The 22,194-nt window shown below is 38.8% G+C and overlaps 1 protein-coding gene across 1 annotated transcript in view; it reads left to right on the forward strand.

Moving 5' to 3' along the window:
• The window catches only part of GFRA1 (GDNF family receptor alpha 1), a gene marked incomplete at both ends in the record, with an annotated part of 143,730 nt that overhangs the window by 95,776 nt on the left and 25,760 nt on the right, over nucleotides 1–22,194 (forward strand). Inside the window, 3 exons of the mRNA XM_082311231.1 lie at nucleotides 10,560–10,669; nucleotides 15,860–15,994; nucleotides 20,125–20,303. Coding sequence (XP_082167357.1) covers nucleotides 10,560–10,669; nucleotides 15,860–15,994; nucleotides 20,125–20,303 — 424 coding nt within the window. The remainder of the gene's footprint in view (nucleotides 1–10,559; nucleotides 10,670–15,859; nucleotides 15,995–20,124; nucleotides 20,304–22,194) is intronic.

The raw sequence follows: 22,194 nt of genomic DNA on the forward strand, positions 1-22,194 counted from the left end.
GTTTATGCTCCAAGAAGCAGTAACTAGACAGTATCTTTACGCTGAGGTCCCTTGTCAGGCAAGCTTGAAACTCTCCAAGCGGCATCCCTTCAGTCAGCTAGAACCTCTGCTGATTCCTGAAACCCAGTATCCAGGAAAAGGCAGCGTAATTCTTTTGTGCCCATTATCTGTAAAACACAAGTTATGCCTCAACATCGGCAGAGCTGTTTGATTCAGGCGACTTCTGTTTTGCATGGTGTAGCTTTGGCAGTATCCCTGACGTGGCTGAGGTCCTGCTAGTCCTTTCTGGTTACTTTTAAGGTTAAGAACAAACCGTGGCACTGAATATTCATTATTACCTAAGTACCAGGTTGAAAAAGTGAAAGAGGGAATAAAGTATGTGTGTGTGAACATACAGCAATCATAAAATAAACTTGGATACAAATGATCAGAATTTTATAGGTCGTATTTAGATACCCTGCCTTCCACGTCAGTCCCTTTTTAGCCAGAATGATTCAGTGGGCTGAAGTACAGCCACCAGTAAACTTCAGCTCTAAGAACTTGGGGGCATTTGTATCATCCAAATGTGGTCCTTCATCTCTGTGTATCATTTTTTCTGAAAAGGCTTGTTTCGTTATTCTAAGTGAGAAAGGAAAACTGCCTCTATAGTATAAGAAATAAGAAGACTACAGATTAGAAAGATGAGCCAGGAAGGGGGTTACAGCAGGGCAAATGTGACCCATTCTGTTTTGTTCATTTATTGTGGGGGACAGATTAAACTATATCTATTAATGAAGCAGTTTCACCCATGTTTAGTCAAAAATACTGAAATCCAGGAAAGTTAAATTTGGCATTAAACTTTAATAGAGATCTAAATTTGGAGCTACTCCTGTTCTTACAGATAAGCAAGCGCTTAATTGCTTTGGTGGAACGGGTTCCAGTCAGAGTACTGCTACCGCTGATTTGTCGAATTGTTAGTTGAGAGGTTTTTGTAGAGAGCAGGAGTTTAGCATCCACTGTTTGCATAAGTAGTTTCCACCCACTAATCTGTTAAATCTGGTGAAGAGAAGATTTTTGATCCCTTTTAACATACACCCAGTCACATTTGGCTAACTTGCTGATTCGGGGGCAAAAAAAGGGTGTATATATATCACACAATAGCATTTTCTTTAACAAATCAACATGTTTTCTCATTTACCTCAAACCATTTATATGCTACAGGCAAGAAGCTGCTGTATGTTTAATGTGAATAACAGAGCTGTTATATCAAGTCCGTTCCCAGTGTGCTGCTTCTGACATCAGTGACTTCAGTGGATTTATTCCAGGGATGAATTTGGCTATTCCTGTTCTGTGTAGGTAAATCTTCAGGCAGTGCTAATTAAAAGAATGTCAACTGATTTTACCATTCCATTATGCTGGACTTTGTAAAGGTTATTTATATCATTCTACATCAGGCCCCAGTGAGAGAATATTTCTGGTGGCAGTTCATCTATTAAAATAGCTGCTGGAAAATGTAAGCACTGGAACTAAAAATAAAACTTTGTTTCTCAACAGAGCAAGTGACAGCCACATGCATATTTTCAAATTTTAGCATTTTAATGTTTACTGAATAGAAATTGCATTGCTTTCATTATGTTTTAAGCACTACCATGTTACTGTTGGAGTAACTACTGTCAAGTGGAAGCCAGATGTAAATGTACCAGTATCCTCAAAGACTTCTCAGCAGAGGTGGTGGTTGTTTCCTATGCTTTTGATTATCTGCTGGCTTTAAAACAAGTGACACAGAAAAAGTTTCTGGTGTGTGTTTACTGTTGAATATAGATTTTCTGTGTGAGCTGACTGTGACCGTTGCCTAAGATTATTAATAGATGACCTTACATTCACATGTTTGTGTTTACACTATATTTGTTCAAGCACATTCTATAAACCATTACAGTGAGCTTTTCTGTTGTAAAGCACCTATGACTAAGACCTCTGTTAAATTCAAACTTGACCATATCGTTCAAGTGTTCAGTTCACTTTCTTTTGTTCCAATTGAAGCATAAATTAAGTGGTTGTCCTCTCAGTTATGATGCTCTCTTTTCTGATTTGGCATTGTGAAATGCTGGAGATACATCTTAGTAACCGGCCATCATGCAGCACTGCAAAATATTCTTCAGAATGGACAATGTCTTTCAGAGCAACTTCCGCAAACATCTGGATATATCACAGGCTGTCAGCTCTCAGCCTCAGTGGCCGTGTTCAGGTTTTTTGACAATGGAGACAAAAAACCCCTCTTAAGACAGCCACATCATCCTTAACTGGTAAAAATGGTTTATTTTCCAGTCGTATACTACAAATCAGTGCTTTTTGTACTAGCGTTATATATCCATATAGCTTCTAAAAGCAAGTAAAACATGTTGAATAAGATCAATGCTATATTGGTTTGCTAGTGCCAGAACTTTTCGACTCGCTGTTTGATGGGGCTTGTTTTGTGCATGGAAAAAAAGGGTTCACATAAAAGAGACTCTAATCCACTTTTATCTGCTGTAGTTCTGATTTTATATTTGTTGTCTTACTCCTGAAGTCAGAACAGTTTTTAGAGTAGCTTCAGGATGAGTTTCAGCTATGCTGGCTGCCTACAGACCCCACGTGACTGAGTGCAAGGAGACACTGGGCACCTTTTCTTTCTGTCAGCCAGGTCTCTGACAAGGAGACACGGAGTTGTTCCCTTCAGGAATGCCACCACACATACCACAGTGCCACTGAGGGATTTTCCTATGCAAAAAGCATCCCTACATAACCTTAGGAAACCTGATGATCCAGTGCATCTGCCAACAGAAACTTTTCTGATAAAGAGAGAACTTGTATTGGACTTGTTGGATTATTTTCTGTCTCCAAACTCCACAGTGGTTTCACGCTTGAGCCAGCAATATTCTATTATAGTTTATTCAAGTGGTTACAGAGAATATTATTGTCATGGATGTCTTTCCCAGGTACTTGAAACCACATCCTTTCAGTGTGCACTCACGATATATTTGTTAATAAACACCTAAGCATCCAGTGGCACACTCAAGGACCTGCAGTGGCACTAATTTCTTTGGCTTGCTTTTTGAGAGTGACAAGGATTTTCTTAGGTTTCCAGCCTGTAATTCGAAGACACTCCTGTCTGCCCAGCTAATGAAGTGAGAACAACTCTATCCATAATGCACTAGTTCTTTCCTGAGTAACATGCTATCAAGAGACACTCTCTGAGGCTTGGACATCTTTAAACTTGACAGTCATTTATATTTAGAAGCTTCAAATTAAACAGCATAAAGGAAATGAAATAAAATGAAAATACACAAATTCACGGTACTGGGAAAGCAGCTAGTGGATTTGTTCATGTTATTGGAGAGCTTTGGTATGGAGACAGGTAGACTAAATAGAAATCTTACCAGCATCCCCTGATAGAAATCCCAGACTGACAGTTCAGCCTGTCATTTTGTAGAAGATTCTCTGAGAAGTGTTTTCTTTGCAGCTGAGAAGACAGAAACACATTATGCATGCTTAAAGTCAATGCAAGGAAACAGAGCCCCACAAAACATATTTAAAACAGGTTTGATTTCCTGTGGAATGCTTTCCAGATGTTCTCTCAAACAGGCCTCTCAAAAATGATGTGAGGTAATTTTTTTGCAAACAGAAAAAGAAAATTCTGTTTTGTGTCACTGCATCTGAGAATCACTGTTCTAATTCTTTATTACATTACCTTGTGCTCAGGATTTGCACGGTATTTTTCAAAATTGGTTTTATTACACAAAAGGTCAGTAGCATAAAAATATTTATATTACCCAATTGCAAATAAATCATACTTGTTTAGAATCACATTTGAGCTTAGTAGTTTTCCTTAAACCCAAAGGAGACCTTAATATATTAAATTAAAATTACTCTCATGCACGATCTTGAGTCATTTAGAGGATTTAACTAACATTGATAAACTATGAGATTAGTGTTTTGTTAGGCTCTTTTGATTTTCTATAGCACACATTGTGTAAAAAGATCTAACGGGTCTCTAGCAGATGATATGAGCAAGGGGAAAGGATAATATTAACAGAAAATGGTATATAACTTGCTTCATTTTGCTTTGCATAAAATACAGTAAGAGAACATGGTGTGGGGTATGTTTATTTTAGAGCACTTCTTACTCCGAAAATTAGCTTTGTTAATAGAAGAATAAAAAGAATACAATGTACTGTTGATTTTAAAATATAGATATGCATAGGTGGAAATATTTTTCATTTTGCATGACTGGATTTCTAATAGTTAGCTCTCCATGATCTGGGGTGCTAGATGTCTAGAAGGCCCCTGGTAAACAAAAAGCCTGGATAACGTAGGTACTGGCAGACATGGTTGGGAACACGGTACAGGCAGGCAGCCAGCCAGTTTGGGTCAAGTGTGGGTGCTCAGCTGGAGGAACCAGCTTTGGTGGAGTGTCGTGTCTGTGTCTGATGCTCTGAGCAAGCATTTGTGATGCTACGAGGCATCTGAATGAGTCTTGTGTGGCCTCCGTGTTTGTTTCTGTATCCAGTTATTCCACAGTCCAAGTAGGCTGCCTCTGTATAATTGGGGATTGTCTATATTTTACTTCCAGATGAACAACACAATTTTTAGAGATAAATCAAATCCAGAATCAAATATTTGCTTGGGCTTAGGCTGCCAGTCATTTAAAATAACAAAACAGAAGCAAAACCAGATAAAAACCAGCTTCTTTCAGTTAGTAACTGAAAGAAGATCCTGTAATGGTTTCTGCCAGCATTGCAAAAGATTTGGATCAGCTCACCTGAGAGAAACTGCTTTCAATATTCAGGTCTTGGGAGCCAAATGCCCTGCCATCAGATCTTTACTTTTACCCTTCCTTCCCACTTCCCAAAAGGTACAAATGCTGAGCTGTGTGTCAGGGCGCAGCGTGGGCTGGGGGCTCCCTGGGGTCTGTGGGGACCCTCCTGGGACAGGCAGGGCAGGACCTTGCAGGCAGGGCTTGTCCCACCAGCCCAGGCAGGGAGCGGGGCAGCTGGGGGCAGCCCTGGGCATCAGGCACCTCCCTGGGGACAGCTTGGGACATCAGCCCATGAGTGGACCTGGCTCAGTGGGGCGATGGCTGCGCAGGGCAGGGCTGTGGGGGGCTGGAGACCGAGGTCCTACAGCATCGCTGGGGCAGGGACTGAGGCCTGGGAGGGCTGGAATGGGGTCCTGGGCCATTGGCTGGGTAGGGAAAGCCCCGGGGGTGGGCAGGGACATTAGTGCCCTCAGGGCCCAGACACTGTCATTGTTTGAGAAGGAGGGTAGCAACCAAGGAAAAACTAACCTTTTTGCTGAAAAAAATTAATGGAGTTGCTGTTTAATAAATATATGTAAAAATGGCCATTTAAAAAAACTGTCAAAATTCGTAGTTGCTCACAGGTGCTCAATACTGTGTGTACATAACTAAGGAGGTATGAGATTTACTAGTATGACTCAGCTCTAGTGTCTTTTAATGAAAAAACAGTGGGTCAAAACTATATTACTAGGTGCTGGGAGAGTCATCTCTCTTGTGATGGAGCTGCTCTGAGGCTTTTTGCAGCTCACTGCTTGATAGAGTTTCTTATGTAGCCTTTGCCTCATTTGCTTGCTGCCCACTCACTATGTGTTTATGAAACAAAGATAAAATGAAAAGCTCCTCCAACAATGAAGCCATTAGTCTGGCCACATACCAGCCCCTCTTGCCACTATAGCATCCCAGCAGAAATAGCACCACCCAAGCTATACGGGAGCTATTTGTAGCCACAGAGGATGGTACTGCAGTTGACCCCCACAAAAGAAGAACAAGTATTTTGGCTTGTTTTTATTCTGTAATGGTGTCATTTATCACTCTGACACATATTCATTGACTTAGTCTGAATTTTTTCAGTGTCAGATTTATACTTCTTTTCTGTTTTGAATATTGATGCAGCACTTCCCTTACGTGACTATACTGTGTCTGCCAAATGGTGTCTAGACGCTAGAGCAGCTTTGACTAATTAATGCAGTCACCCCAGTCACTCAGCTTTGGCATTTACGTACTCTTTATGTTACTGCCGTCGTGCCATAAACAGGTACCTAAACACAAGCAGCAATGTAAAGAGAGGTGGCAGTGAGCATGTCCAGTCTTTACCTAACATCGAGGTGAGCGCAGAGGACAGCAGCCATCGCTCCCTGCATTCACTAACAGGGCAAGTCGTAACCGCTCACTCGGACGTCGTAGCGTATGTGTGTGCAGTCAGCGGGAGATCCGGATTCAGTGTCGTTCTTGGTCTGAAGATCACCACTGCAAAGGCAAGGCTAAGAGAGATTTCTCTCTCTCAAGGCTCAGCCCCTGTGTACCAGCAATTGAAGATGTATACAGCCAGAGAGAAAAAAAGAAGTAAGAGAAATCAACGCCTGCCACCCAGCAATAGTGGTACTTCTTGGGGAGGACGCATGGCTAGTTTGTAAAGCTGCTTTCCAGTAGGGCATGATTTACACCAGATCCAAACTAAAAATGCAGTTTTAGCAATTTTCTGCAACTTCATAATTTATATCATGCTTTTAAATATTGCACCAGTACTGAAGCTGAGTTGCCCAACTTTAAAGGGGGAGACCTGATAAATATCAAAGATAATTTCAGAGCATCAAAGAACTTTTACAAAACTTTGAGAATAAAAAATAGTGAAAACCTAACCAATGTTGCCTACACAACAGGCTGTGCTAATATAAAATTAAATTGCCTCAAAAATTATATGCAGATTTAACACAATACTGCTATTAACAAAGCTTATTTGTAAGCAAAATTTGAAAGTTTTGATTTATCCTGCTGAGTATTTGAAGAACCACTATCATAAGGAAAACAAATTAACTTTGTTTTCTTTGTATTTTTAACCGTTACAAATTATTTTACTGATGTGAATACAAAGCATTAGAGAATAGCAGGTTTGGGATTTTTTTTCTCTTCTTCTCAGAAAGACTGTTTGTTGTTTGAGCATATTTTCTTTGAACTTTCCAATAGGATTTTCTTATTTTTTCAGTTAGTGGTATACAAAATATTTAAAGTAAGCTTTCCAGATCTGCAGTTTACTTTGAGGAGATTTTCCACGGCTAAGATAGGACTCATCTAATTTGTGAGTTTTTTGCCCTACAAAGAGAGGAATTTTTTTTTCTTTCAAGGAAGAAGATTTCTGTGTGGTTCTCTTCGGTTCCTTTTTTTATGCAAGGGAAAGGAAAAAAAAAATCATACTCTGCTGTGAGGAGATTGGTGGTCCTTCAACAGGAAAAGAAATTAATAGTTCCTTTTAAATGTGGTCCTGCTGCGTGTTATGTACAATATAAACCTGCCTGTCTCTCTCTATCCAGCCATCTAGCAAAGAGATGCACATATGTACATTGCATGTGTAAAATGGTGCACACTTAAAGGCACACGTGTTGCAAGCTCTGCTTGTCCTCTAGATTCCCAGACTGCTCGGTCATAGACACTTCCCCACAAGTTACAACCTACAAGTTGCTTCCTGCTGAAGGAACACTAAGTTAACACAGTATGCATATTTTTATAGGACCACTACCAGCTGATTGCTGTTTTTCAGGATCCATAAAAGGATTGTCTCTTTTACCCAAACCATTCTTAATATCATGTGAAATACTTAAGGATAAATGATAATATGGTTCCTAATTAGGCTAATTTGTGTCTCTCTAGATAAATAGCAGTATCACTGTTTTGGTATTGCTGATGAGCACGCTTTCATCAGTGCCACTCTACTGGAAATGTTTGCGGCTAGATCTTCAGTGAGCGTTAATCAGCAGATCTTCACTGAAAATGATGGTGTTATTTTATGGCAGATGGAGGTCTGTCTCTGTTTTTATTTGCTGGCCTTAGCTTTATCTCCAGTGGAAATGAATCCACATAAATATCAGGTGTAGTTAACAGCTCAGGAGAGAGTGAGAACTTTGATAGTATGAAGTTTGCATGACTCACTAGGGAGGAGGTGTATGATGATGTCGAGTAATGCCTGGACCAGAGCTATCTGAACTATATTTGGCTTACGAAAACTTAAATGTGCAACATTGTCAGATCATTACCTTTTATGACCACAAAAACTCTTCAGAAATTAACATAGAAATCAAGCTGTATGCAAGAGGGATCAGCACAGCAATTTTTAGCCTCCTTTAGGGTTCACAACAATAAATTCTTTAAGCAGGCTGGGTAGTAAATGACTGGTTATCAGTCCTTAAAAACATTCAGAGAAGAGGAATGTATTAAATGATCTCCGGACTAATGCACCTAATAATCTAAGGGAGAACTGGACATTTAAGAATGATAAAATGATGGCAAGAAATGTTTTCAGGATTTTCAAGGTGCTGATCGTATAATTGCAGCTCCAAAAAGATTTATTTGTGGTCACATAAATAATGAAATTTAAATCTGAGGAGCTACTTTGTTTTAGAAACACAAAAATACTGCACATAGAGCAGGCTTGCTCCTTCTACCATGGCAAAGGTTTTTCATACTAGATAGATGTAATAGGCTCTCTTCTGTGCTAAAACAGACTTCATCCAGGTATTAGAATTTGTAAAAACCTTAGAAACCGTCAACTGCCTTTGTTCCCAATTGCTTAGAAGGCTGGATCCGAGCCTCTGTCTTAATTATTGACTGAGAGAGGAATCACTGCAGTGTCCTAGGGTTTCCTTGCCTGGATTTTCTTCATTGTGCAACTATTTATCTCTTCCCATACCTTGGCATCTGTTTCTTCTCCGCCTGTCCCCTGATAGGTACAGTATATATTCACCAGCAAAGTAGAGATTTTATGGAAATTTAGAAATTTATGTATACATATAGGGGTATCTTGAAGGATCAGTAGGGAGCTTGACTTTTTAAAGCTATTAAAGGCAACTGGGTACAGATGTCCATCTCAAGGTCGAATGGTTAAATAAGGGAAGGGAGCAAGTGAAAAGCTTACAGTTGACTGTGGTTTAAAGGCAATCATGGATTTGCTGGTGTCAGTACAGTTAGCGAGGGTTGGAACTAAAAAGAGGCCATGAGAATAGCTCAGATAAGTTCAGGTACAGTTTGCATACAGTCTATTTATAGGATGCTTTCTCAAACTAAGCCTGTGAACCTTTTGAAGTTTGCCCATCACTATTTTCAGGCCAATTAATGATGTGCATCCAATCCCATTCTGAGATAGGTAAAACAATAAAGCAAACAAAGATAATTAGTCTCTGGAGCATGTAAACAAATAAAGTAAATCACTTGCAAATCACTTGTTTCTGCTAACTTTTGTGTTTTCTTTGCAAAACTAAAAAAAAGCATTTATATTGCAAATCTACATAATGCTAGAGCAGTGCTGAAAATGCATAGATTATAGTATTCTGATTTTGAGAGGGCTTTGCAAAGATTAAGCACCTGATTCTGAAACATCACTGTGAGTTGTTATATGCAAAAGAACGTTTTCATCCCTTTTTCACAGAAGAGGAGATTGAAGCAGGGAGGTTAAATAATTTTTTTCATGGAGATAAACGTCTAAGTGACACTTTATAAATAAACAAAAGTCATTGCTCCAAGTTTACAAGTCTAAGTGAAAGCACTAGAGGAGCTGAGGAGAGCAGGCCAAGATGGGGAGGAGAGCAGCTGTAGGATGTGAGACCTTGACCCACCTCAGTGATGCCTCCCAAATTTTACAAAGCTGAATGGGAGCATTATGTGGCCTTTAAAGCACAAATAACCAGAAGAGTTCTGGCTGCTAGTCCTCTTTTTTGCTTTCCAGCATAGTAGTAATCTGTTAATTGCCATACAATTTCAATGCTAGTCTTAAAGCAGTTTCTCTAAGTAAGCAGTGCTCTCCCCCTCTTGGACAGGGGGTAACTGAGGTAAGTGAAGATAACACAGCCATTCAACAGCAGAACTTGATGCAGAGCTTCTTCTCGGCCCTGGGGTCAATACTGTAGACTTCGGATAAATGCACATTTTACAAGAACAAATAGATTCTCAGTACCATGGCTCCGGGCGGCTGTGGAGACCACGCCGTCTGGATCTGCCTGCTACCCCAGTTCAGCCAGCTGGTTCTGCAGGCCAGTCCAGAGCAGGGGTAAGCCCATTCCGTGGAAACTCAGGGCAGTACCAAAGCAGGTCCTGCCTCAAGTCATGCAATAAGAGGACTCTGTGAGCATAAACATACAGTTTTGTGTAATCAGTGAAACAGCAGAAACTCTGTTCTGAATCTGTAGAATAACAGATTCCAGTTAGAGTTCAGATCCAGGCAAAATGGCTGTTCATATGATAAAATCGCTCCTTTGTCCTTGTTTTGGCATGAAAATGCAGAGCAGTTCTTTTAGTAAAGAGCAGGCGTTGCCCTGTTGTTCTGTCCCTTTTTACTGTTTTCTTACACTTTTTTGTTCTGACTGCAAAAATGGATTCTGGAAAGAGATGCGTCTTAGAAAGAGACTCTCATCAGCTGAAATGTGTCCAATATATATTTAAGTTAAAGAGTATTAAGCCTTGTCCCAAAATAAAGAGTGTAAAAGGTAAGAATGCCTGCAGGCTTGATTTTTGAAGGTATGCATTTTTCTTCATGTTGCAGATCTCGCCTTGCAGATTTCTTCACAAACTGCCAGCCTGAGTCACGGTCTGTTAGTAGCTGTCTGAAGGAGAACTATGCTGACTGCCTCCTCGCTTACTCGGGGCTTATTGGTAAGAAGGCAGGGAAGGGTGGGGGCTTGTTCTTGTCTAAGAAAAACACCCAAACTATATTTTGAAGGCCCACAATAATACCGTACAATATGATGCTAGGCAAAATTCTCCACCTTAAGTGTATTGGCCCTGTTCTACCTTACAGAGGTTCCTGGGGTTAATTTGTACATTGCAAGGAAATTAAGGATAGAAAATAAGGAGAGAGGTGCCTGAATTTGAAATAAATTCAGGCTTACAAAGTAAAGCTTATTAAGGTTGTTGAATTTGGACAGAATCACGGAGAAGGAAGTTAAAAAGAGCAAGTGAAACTACAGCTTGGTTGATTTTGCAGCTGTCATCACAAGGTTGGGTAAATACCTCTTGGTCTTCAGGGAAATTTTGCAGGACATTTGAGGAATGAGACAACAGACCAACCAAGCCTTGTTTCACTTTCAGCTGGTATTCTTTCCCTGATGTCCTTCTGTCCACTCTAAATGTTTTCTGAGATGCATATCAATGGAGGTGAACTGAGACCAAATTTATCTTCTGAAATCCTCTTCCCTCCCCAACATAATTCATTTTGCTTGCTGTCACCTTCCTGACTGTCAACAGGCACAAGGATGCCTTTATGCAAGCCGGATTCCATATACCACACACAGTATTTGATTCCTGAAAGAGAGGGATCATCTCAGGAAGGTGAACTTGTTGTAGAAATACCATGGTTGGGCAATAAAGAATAAGTGAATGTCAAGACTCTGAAACAAACAAATTTTAAAGGCCACCAGATAAGATGTTTTTAAGCTCACAGCCTGCACCTGCTGCGATGCAGTAATATCCCCTTCTGTTGGGAGTGAAGGTCCCAGCTGAGGCCCTGAAGCAGATCCTGCTGTTAAATAAATGTCTCTGGAGATAATATACAAAATAAAATATTTCTAAAATAGGTTAGTTTTGCTGAAAAATGACTGAAAGCTATGTTCACTGGCTTATTGTTATCATTCTTATTACTCTAGCAGCTAACAAGTGAGGTAAGTCCATGTGGCAACTGGTAAAATAAGATGTGATGGTTTCAAAAGATATGCTTCTACGACTTAAGAGATGAAGACAGCGTGCAAAGGGTATAACATATGAACAGTTATGACAGAATGTCATTTGACTCTAAAACAAAGAATTGAATAGCCTTGAAATCTGATCTAGTCAATGAGATTAAGAAGTCTAGCTGCTGGCAAAGAGTAACTGTTACTAATAGATACTTCTGGGTAAGAGCTGCCAAGAAGTTCTTGCTGGACCTAGTGAATTTTGCTGGCAGTTTCGTTGGATCCATTTTTCAATTTAACCCCAAGGATGACCCAGTTCCATAGTCATGTGGTTTTGTGTTACTGTGGATGACCATGCTGGAAAACACTGTCACACATCAGAAATGTGGAATGGATCCCTAAGGAGCTGAAATCAAAAGGAGATCTAATTTCCAAAGGGAAAAATAAACATTTTTCTTCCTTCCTGCTAGCCCCTAGACACATGCAAAAAGGCAGCTACTAACTAGTGTTAGAAGAGTTTTACTTCTTGTTAGTAATTCTGATAAACCAAGAAAATTACCAAAACAAAACTTTTGTGTCCTGAAGCAGTAAATTCCTGCTTCTGATATCAAGCTGATATAAAAGTGGAGTAAATTATGTGAAGATTGTCAAATTTGTAAGATGCTGAGATCGAAATCAGAGGTACAATCTTTCAAATGTCTGCTTAATACATACAAAACACAGGAAGAAGAGAGAGATAGGCTGTGGGTAAGAAGCTGTTACAGATCCATTCATTCATCAGAGCTTCAGGATCTCCAGGTGTTTTAATTAAGATAAAATATTGTTCATTAAGATAAAATATTATTTCATTCAGCCATTTCATTAAATGTAGCAATGATTGTGCCTCCATAGAGTTTGTTCAGGAAATTGAGGATTCTCTATGGAAGGTACAGTGGATGTGATTCTGCTGTCACATACAGTGATGTAAATCAGAGTTAACTTCACTGAAATTACTGGAATCCCACCTGAAATAAACGACTTAAGTGGGAATAGAGTCAGGCAATTTCTGTATCAGTTGCTTTACCAGTTAAATGGAGAACAGTCTACATAGGATTCTTTAAGGTTTGCATCAGGGTGTTATATATATGATTTTAAAGTTATGTATATTTTACAGGAATTTTGAGAAACTTAATTCATTGTTTTAGGCTCCTTATTATAGTAACAGGGATAGATTAATACTGTTAAAAAATTAAAGGAAAAACATAAAAATTATTAAATGTAGAATAAGATTGGAGATAGCCATGTTTGAGATTCAGTGCGTTGGTTACAGCCTAGTTAAGCCATGTGGACCTGTCTGCACTCCCATATCAGTTAGGTATTGCTCTATTGATTTCAAGATCTGCTTTAGCATTCACTTTCTGACACATTTTCACTTGTTTCCTGAAAAATCCATCTAACTTCCCTGGGATTCCCAGGGATTCCATGAGAGTTTATGTGAATAAACTGGAGTTGCATTGGGCCAAAGGAACCTCACTCCTCCTGGACTCACCATCCATCTCCTCATTCTTAATTGATCCTGATTTGAGCAGCCTCTTCGCTGTGTTCAGGTCAACTCTGCTTTTGTCTAAAATCAGGAGACCTGCCTGCCTACTACTGAGACCATCACAGAATTATTTGATAGAGAGAACACAGAAAACAAAGCATGTCCTATTTTACTGCCAACCACCATGGTTTCTCTGATCTGTTAGTGTCCTTCAGCAGAATTTCCAAGATGCCAGCTAGCGGAGGGGAGGAGGGGAAGGCACACACATTGCAGGGAAAAAAGAAAATCCACCCCAGGAAACCAAGCATATAATCCGCTTGGGTTCACATCTGCCCCCAGGTTTAAATGACAGGCTGATTTTCTACTAGCTGCTCTTTCAGCCACTCTGTTTTTGCTGGATGTACAGTTTGTGTGCTTTGTATACACATTCCTTGTCCTGTCTTTCCTGTATTCATCAACCTCAATCGTAGCTTGGGATCTGTTGGACTTTTAGCCCCTGTCTTGACCCATTTTAATTACCTTATTACCTCTTCATGATAACAAAGTCTTACCTCAGTGACCTTTTTAATTTCCTCGATACCTTTCTGTTTTTTTAACCTTTCACTCAGTGTTTGCTACTTAGCCTTTTTTTTTTGAAGCCTACTGTTTTCTTTCCATTTGCAAAATCCTCTTGATTTTCATTTTCTCTCACTTCAGATCATGTCACAAGGTTGAAATAGTGTACTGAACCATCAAACACAAAATGGACAGATATTTTCATTTGTTTTATTTTAATTTAACATCATTCCTCTTCTTATTTGTCTACTGTCAAGTTTTCATTAATGGTGCAAATGATATTTGCCTATTTTACTAAATTCTCTACCTTCATTTAATAAATTTCGAACTGTGCTATTTACTCATGTGGTAATCTCATGTAGAATTTGAGCAATTATTACTGCAACTATCTGTTAAATGTTGGAAGCAGATAAAGGTATGGGATTGCATTCTAATTTAAGAACATCCCAAAACACGACAAAAGATGCTTTCTGTGGGTTTGGCAGTTGGACTGCATTCATTTTCACATACATTACTGCCTTTCTCAGGCCAGTCCTTAATGTCTCTTCTCCTTTGTCTCCCACGTCATGTATGAAGCAGTTTGCATGTTGATTTGTTCAGTTCCCAGTGCTGCCTGGTGACTGAAAGCCTATTTGACGTCATTCTGTGATTTGTGTTATTTCTAATGTTCCTTTTTTTAGCTTGGTGTTTGATAGCCCTTCCTGTGTGGTGTTGCAGATGCTGGGACCCTGGACCTATGGACCAAATTTTCTCTGCTAGGTTATGCTTTGGGTCTCTTATATTTATCTTTCATGTATTCCATCTTCTTAATGACTACTTTGATGTCGGTTTTGAGGAGACGTGATCACATTTCCTCATGATATATGGCCTGTCCTAGAACTGTAGATTACCAAGTGCGGAACGTGTTTCCTGAAACAGCTGTCATCAGTACAAGTCTGGAATATCTGTCCTTTTTTATTTAATTTTTCCTGTTTGGTCAGGCAAATAAAATAAAGGTACAAACTTCTCAATCCTTAGGGAAGTTTGAAATCTCTGACCTTCTGGGGCGATGCCTTCAGTGAGACTAGTGGTTTGAATAAGTGCTGATCCTATAACAGTTGCCTGATCCAGATGAGTGATGAACAGTTGCTGTATATCTTTTAGGACACAAAATGCATTCCTTGGTTTTGTTTCATTCTTGCTAGCCTTGAGTTGACATATAAATGTGAGAATATTTACCCAAGAATTTGTAATAGAGTTAGAATGAATCTGTGGTTGCAAGTTGTTGACAATGTTTAGGAAACAATCACTGTACTGAAAAAGTAGTGACACAGCAAGATTAATAGTAATTTATTACCTGCAAAGAATCTGCTGTACCATTTTATGCATGCTGGTTATGTTTTTGCTTTGTTCGTCACCATAACCCACTCTGTTGGCAGGTCCCTGACCGAGTACCCTGGGGTTAATGCTGCTCCAAGACGAATTCGGGCTCCTCTCAGCATGACTAGCATTCTCCTTGCTCATGCATTTCAGAACTGTTTTTCTAGGCTGGCTGCAGGCTCAAGGAGGAGGCTCAGGTCTGGATGTCTAGTTTCAGCCATTTATTTGCAGCTAGAAAGAAAATGAGAAGAAACACAAGCAAGGAAGAAAAATTGGATTTTTAGAGTGCAGCTCTAAGGGCACAGGTCCATGTATGTTTGATTTGGCAGCAAAGCGCTTTTAAGAGGTTCTACCTTCTCCCAATCTATCCCTCCTCTGTGCCACGATTTTCCACCTGTCAATTCTGCTGATGCAGCTCTCTGTGGGAATATAAACCTTTTTGGAGGAAAGGTTTATATTTGGTGGAAAGGCACGGGTCTTTAATGTGTGAGTCATGTTATAGTCCCTAAAGTGGTTGCATTCAAACAAACTAGGGTGTGAAGTACAGCACAGGGCTAGGTGTCAAGGGGCAAAGGGAGCCAGGAACTGTTAAGTCTGGAAGTTAGAGCCCTGCCATGCATCTACGTTGTGAATCCATCCAATACATGACTTACCAAGTGCTGTTTGCTGTCTTCTTAGTATGGAAAGAACATCTCAGCACAAAAGTTACTCACAGTACTGTACTTCACTCTTTGTTAATAGGCACAGTGATGACACCAAACTACATAGACTCAAATAGTCTCAGCGTTGCCCCGTGGTGTGACTGCAGCAACAGTGGTAACGACATAGATGAATGCATGAAATTTCTGAATTTCTTCCAGGACAATACATGCCTTAGTGAGTACAAAATTAGATGTCTTTAAATGTGTTGTAGCGTGTTTTCTGGAATTTCCTTACTGTTTAAGTATGTTACGATACATCAAGGCCATCTCTTTGCACTTTGTAAGCATGATTCTACTGTAAGTGTAAGAATTAAACAGACAAGCAAATACACCTGATAGAGTGCAAGATTGCAAACATAAGAAGTTCTTGGAACATAATTCAAATAACAAAGTTGTACCATATAGCAATATGTTTATATCACAGATCATGTTCGGACCCTAACAGTCAGGCAGCATCTGTACCAAAAAATTGCAACACCTGAGGGGCTTCTGTATAATTTAAGAACTTCATATAAAAAAAGACATGTAGTTTATGATATGAAGGATTTGCTGTAGGTAAGTATAAATTGGATTGTGCTTGCAATTTACAGCCAAGCTTCAGGTTTTTTAAGCTACTTGATCTCAGATGCCTGGTTTTAACACAGGTCTGGATGGTACCTATTTTCATGATTTTGTTGAATTATTGATTTTTTTTTTTCAGTCACACTCACTTCCAAATTAGGGACTATTATAAATTTCAGAATGGCTTAGTGGAGTCGATTTTGGCAGGTTCTCTTTTCAAATTTCCTGTCTGCCTGGAGCAGCGTAATTGGATGATGTGGATTGTGCATCAGAGTTTTAATTTCAGATAAATGAGGAGACCAAAAGAGCTTGGCTTCCCTAGCCTAGCAGAACAGAAGTTGAAAGGATACGTGATTGTCCTCTGAAATTGCATTAGAGGGGCAAGCCCAGGCAGGGAAAAGGATTACTTAACCTAGAGGACAATGTTGGCACAAGATCAAAAAGGGAGATATTGGCCATACATATTTAGGGTCAAAATTGGAAAATTTTTAACCATCAGACTAAAGTTAAGAAATAGGCTTCCAGCAGGAGTTTTGAGGGTAAAAAATTCTTACCAGTTTTAAAAGTCATATTTCATCAGCTTATGAAAAGAAGCATACGTCGTTTCTTTTTTCAAAAATAGCAAGTGAACTCGATAATCCAGACTGTACCATCCAGCCCTGTATACTTGAGCTAATGCTAGTGCAGAGTTCAGTCTGTATTTTAGTATAAGGTCTGAAAATCTCCCTTGGTAGCTTCTCAGCAGGCAGCATTGTTGTGAAGACATGGGGAGGTTTGCGTACAAAAAGTGAGTGACTTGAGTTGCTATTTGGTACACTCTTTAATAAGTTTTGGAAGAATGAATCAATTACTTAAGATCATTTAACAAAAAACCCCAGAAAACAATCCAGACTATGACTGTGTAAAAATTAACAATGTAACATCAGACCTCCTTCAAACCTAATGGGGCTGCCATTTATACATACTGTAATACGTCAGATTTTATTCATTTGTGAATGTATTAATTGCTAGAATATTACAGGTTCCTTTTAGAACATAAAGACAGAACGATCCCTTGTCCTTTCTTTTGCTATTGGTATAAAAGCATTAATGAAGACAAATCAAAGACATTAGAGGTTACTGTGAGACAAACTATAGTCATCCTAGCTGTAAGAGATGTCTTCTTCATGAAGAAATCAAAGATGTTTCTGCTTTAATAGAAAGTTTTTCCTCTTACAGAGAACGGGAAAAGTTCCAATTTTTTTTTTTTTTTTTTTAAATTGTTATTGTCATTAATGGGCCTTCCAGTGCCTGGAGAAAATGTCATGTGTTTATTGGATGAGATTAAAATCCCTCCCACTTTTTTTAGACAAAACAAAAATCGCTTTTCCACAATGGGATTAAACTAGGAATTTCTTGCTAATCTCTTTTGCTAAAGTATACTTCCCCTTCAAACTGGAAAATAAATCAGTGATTTGGGGCATTTACAGAAGATGTGGAAAACCTAGCTGAAATGTTCAGTCAAAAACCCATTTGATTATTTATGCAAAGTGGAATAGCTGAGCCTGTACCCTGAGGGCTAGGGGACTCAAAAAGCTGGAGACCTAGGTTCACATTCGTACTGTGCCTGATGTGGAGCTGGGACATGAAGCTGAGTTTACCAATGCCCACATGCACTTGCCTAGATATTCCACTTTTTTGCTTATGCTTTTATGCTCTTTATTAGAAGATGCAAGTTTATTGGTAATATTACAGTGGTCCTAATTGCTGCCTCTCCAGTTAGGGTTTGGCCAATCTTAAATTCTGGAAATCCATCTTAAGACTTTATTTTAGCTACTCTGAAAGTGAATATCCTGACATTCATTTACATACTCTAGAATTCCTACTGAACTGAATGGGATTCAGTATATCTACCTATCTGTTCAAAGGATTTGTTCACACCTGCTTTATACTGCAGTAAAAAGAATTGGCAAGTGGAAGGAAAAGCATAAAGCAGTGAGTTAGTTAATAAAAATTATTGAAGGGACCTTTACTATAGCAGTTAGATACTTGAAGCACCTCCTTACAGTCATTATGCTGTTTGAAATATATTTGAAATATGTATGAAAATTATATATATAAAATATATATTTAAAATATAATTTATATGTTTGAAATATTACGAAAATAAGAGACGGGATGGAACACCTCTCCTGTGAAGAAAGGCTGAGAGAGTTGGAGTTATCCAGCCTGGAGGAGAGAAGGCTCCGGGGAGACCTTATTCCAGCCTTTCAGTACTTAATGGGCGCCTATAAGAAAGATGGCGGCAAACTTTTTAGCAGGGCCTGTTGTGATAGGACAAGGGGCAATGGTTTTAAACTAAAGGAGGGTAGATTTAGGCTAGATAAAAGGAAGACATTTTTTACAATGAGGGTGGTGAAACACTGGAAGGGGTTGCCCAGAGAGGTGGTAGATGCCCCATCCCATGAAACATTCAAGGCCAGGTTGGATGGGTCTCTGAGCAACCTGACCTGGTTGAAGATGTCCCTGCTCATTGCAGGGGGGCTGGACTAGATGGCCTTTAAAGGTCCCTTCCAACCCAAGCTATTCTGTGATTCTATGGTTCTATCATAGAATCATAGAATATCTCAAGTTGGAAGGGACCCATAAGGATCATTGAGTATGATTCTATGAAATACTTAAAGACGACTGATTGTAAAGACCACTTTTACTTAGAAAACTGGAAGGATTGCATGTATTCCTGTGATCCTTCTTGCAATAATGGAAACAAAGAGTTACTGTTAGTTTAGGAAATCACAGGAAAATATTGCTTTATATATTGCCTTATTCAGGTAAAACCAAGAAAAATATCATTCCACTCTTCCCATTTTGTTCCCATCAATCCAGCTGATTGTGGTGCCTTTTACAAATGCTTCTCTTTGCACGTTGGAGTTCTAAGGACTAATATCAGAACAAAGTACATCTTTTTCAGATGAGAATTAAATGTAAATTATTTTATAAGGCAAGGAATACCACTGAGAAGAAGTATTAATAACTTGCATATATTAGTCCCCAGTGAAACTGTTTGATTTCTTGTACAAAGAATTTGAAATAAGAAATCCCTAAATCCATGTTGAATCCCCAAAGACCTGATTAAAAACTGTTTTTCTATTTGTTTATAAAAAACCCCAACCAATTTACTCTTGCCATAAACACACTCTTTAATCCCATGAAACTATGATAAGCTTTTTAACTTTTATATTCTAAAGTTTTAGTGCTTCCCTCACCTAATTATGCAGATTTTGATTGAAAACTGTAAGGAAAAGATTGTCTTAGTTAAACCATTTTGTAGTTACAGGCGTATTAGTTTTACTAGAACAAGCTGTAGAAATAAATTAATATTTTGCCTGCTCTCACTTTTTAGTTTGCTATGTAGCATCACCCGCCTGAATTAGGACATAACATTCAAACTGTATTTTAAATCTTGAATGTAAATTTTTGAGGCTTTTGGATAGTAACAAATATGATTACAGTAAGTCCAAGAGCTTCTGTTAAGAATTACTGGGAACATTACAAAGAAGAGGCTGTACCAGATAATTATGTGACCCCAGACTCTCAGTTCATGTTTCTGATATGTTCAAAATTAAGACACATTTTTCAGCATAAAAATCGAGTTTCTATAAATACACATTTTCAATGGAATAATAATAATAATGATTAAAAAGTCAGTTCTGCTTTCTGCCATTTGTTTAGAAATAGAAAATTGCCTGTAATTTATTTTTACAGAAAATGCAATTCAGGCCTTCGGCAATGGTACTGATGTGAATGTGTGGCAGCCAATTTTACCAGTACAGACCACTACAGCCACAACTACAACAGCTTCCAGACTTAAAAACACAGGTTCAGAGACCACCAACAATGAAATACCCACCCACAATGATTCACCAGCATGTGCAAACCTGCAGGTAAGAGAGCCTTGTACTTGTTGCAGTGCATAAGTGAAGGTTTTTCATAGATATGTATACAGAGTAGTCTCCTGCTGCATAAATAGGTGCTTGCTTAAATTGGAATGTCTGTTTATTCCCATGTTGTAGTTACAAGCTGGATATATTGTAAAATATCAGACTTCCATATTTTAAATCAGAAAAATGCATATTTCAAAGTGGACTTTATTGCCTCTCTGACTCTGAAACCGGGCATAGCATTTAATTTGTTATCATAGGTTTGGCTATGAACGTGGCACTCTCCAAAGCCTGCCAGGATATGTCAGATTAGATTAATCCCCTGAGTAATCCAAATTCAGAGGGGACTCTTAATGTCAGCTAGCGTGTCCTGCTGCCTTCTTTCTTATGTTATTGGCAGTAAACTTAAGAGGTTTTTTGGCTGAGTAGGTCTGGATATTGGAGAATATGTGGTGCTACAAACTGCATGATGAAGAAGATGGACAAAGATAAAAGCTATTTTGAATCAGGTGCTTTCCTGAACTGGAGTCAAGGTCATGATGTGATTTTGGCCAATGGCTGTAGCAATTTTTTTTGACACTTCAATTAGTCTATTCATGGTGCATCATTGATTCTGGATTTAAAGAGGTTCATCACTTGCTGAAGGCAGTTTATGCAGCTCTTAAAAAGTTTGAAGAACTTGGGCAGGAGACAACTGCAAAATCAAGGCAACAAAGAGGTAACAGGAAATGTAAACTGAAAACATCCTTAGGCCAGATTAGAATCTTGGGTTATAAAAATTTCTGGTGGTTTAAATGCAAAATTAGGTCAGGGATAGATCAGCTTGGCCTGTTTATTTTTGTATTTACAGGAGGAAAATTGCTATGTGACACAAATGAAAGTGTCCAAGTCTCATCTGGTATCAAGATACTTTTTATTCTGGATTCCCAAACTCTTCCACACTTGTAGCATTCACATTTCACTTACTTATAAAAAACTGATTTTGTATTCTTCATATTAAACTGTATCAAAGTTTCAATGTTCATTAAAGTGGACAGTTTGTATCCCTCAGAAATGTATTTTGCTTCTTAATTTTTCCTGCACCACTCTCATCTTCATCCTTTTCTAGTTTCTCCATTTATTTATAAATGTTCAGTGTTTTGAAAATGAATGAAATTCTTCCCTGTCCTTATTCCTGTTACTCTGGCATTTTGAAGTCACATCTTGCACCACCGCAACATCCCACATGAGTTTATCAGCACTGGTTTAAAGCTATGTTATGACTTCAAGCGCACCCCTGATATACTTGACACAAGACGTAAAGGTCTGTAGAGAAAACAGCTTCCTTTAAATAAATGATCTCTGCTGTTTTATAGAAACTATAGACAAGTCTGCACTAAAAGGTCACTGAAGTTATGTGAATCAAGCAGTTTGATTCTTATGAAACACAACGTTCTGGTGCTTGCTACATCCTTGTGTCAGAACTGAAACATACAGAACAAAGCTCTTATATTTTAATGCATTTTTCAAAAAATAACTTAGAAATAGAGCCAAAACAAGCCCACACTTTTTTGAAAAGAAACCTGTGTTTGTTGGACAGTATGGTGCCACTTTGCATGTGAGACTTAAACCTCAATGCAAATTTTACAAAAGAACTGGAGGCATTCGTATCGCGTTTGGAGAAGAGTGTTCATTCCAAGGCTCTCCTCCCATGAAAAATATGCCTTTGTAGTATTTTCAAAACATGAACTAGTGCGACCAAAAGCAATCTGAAGGGCTTTGTTATACACTTAGCAGTGTTGCTGAAAGGTTTCAGAAAGGCAATATAGCCTAAACACTGTGAAAAGTAGAATTAAAAGCATTAGTCTCGACACAAAAAGACACTGGCAGAGAGGGGATAAGGAAATGATCATTG

The sequence above is a fragment of the Platalea leucorodia genome (genome assembly GCF_965183815.1).
Source record: "Platalea leucorodia genome assembly, chromosome: 4".
Taxonomy (NCBI): Eukaryota; Metazoa; Chordata; class Aves; order Pelecaniformes; family Threskiornithidae; genus Platalea; species Platalea leucorodia.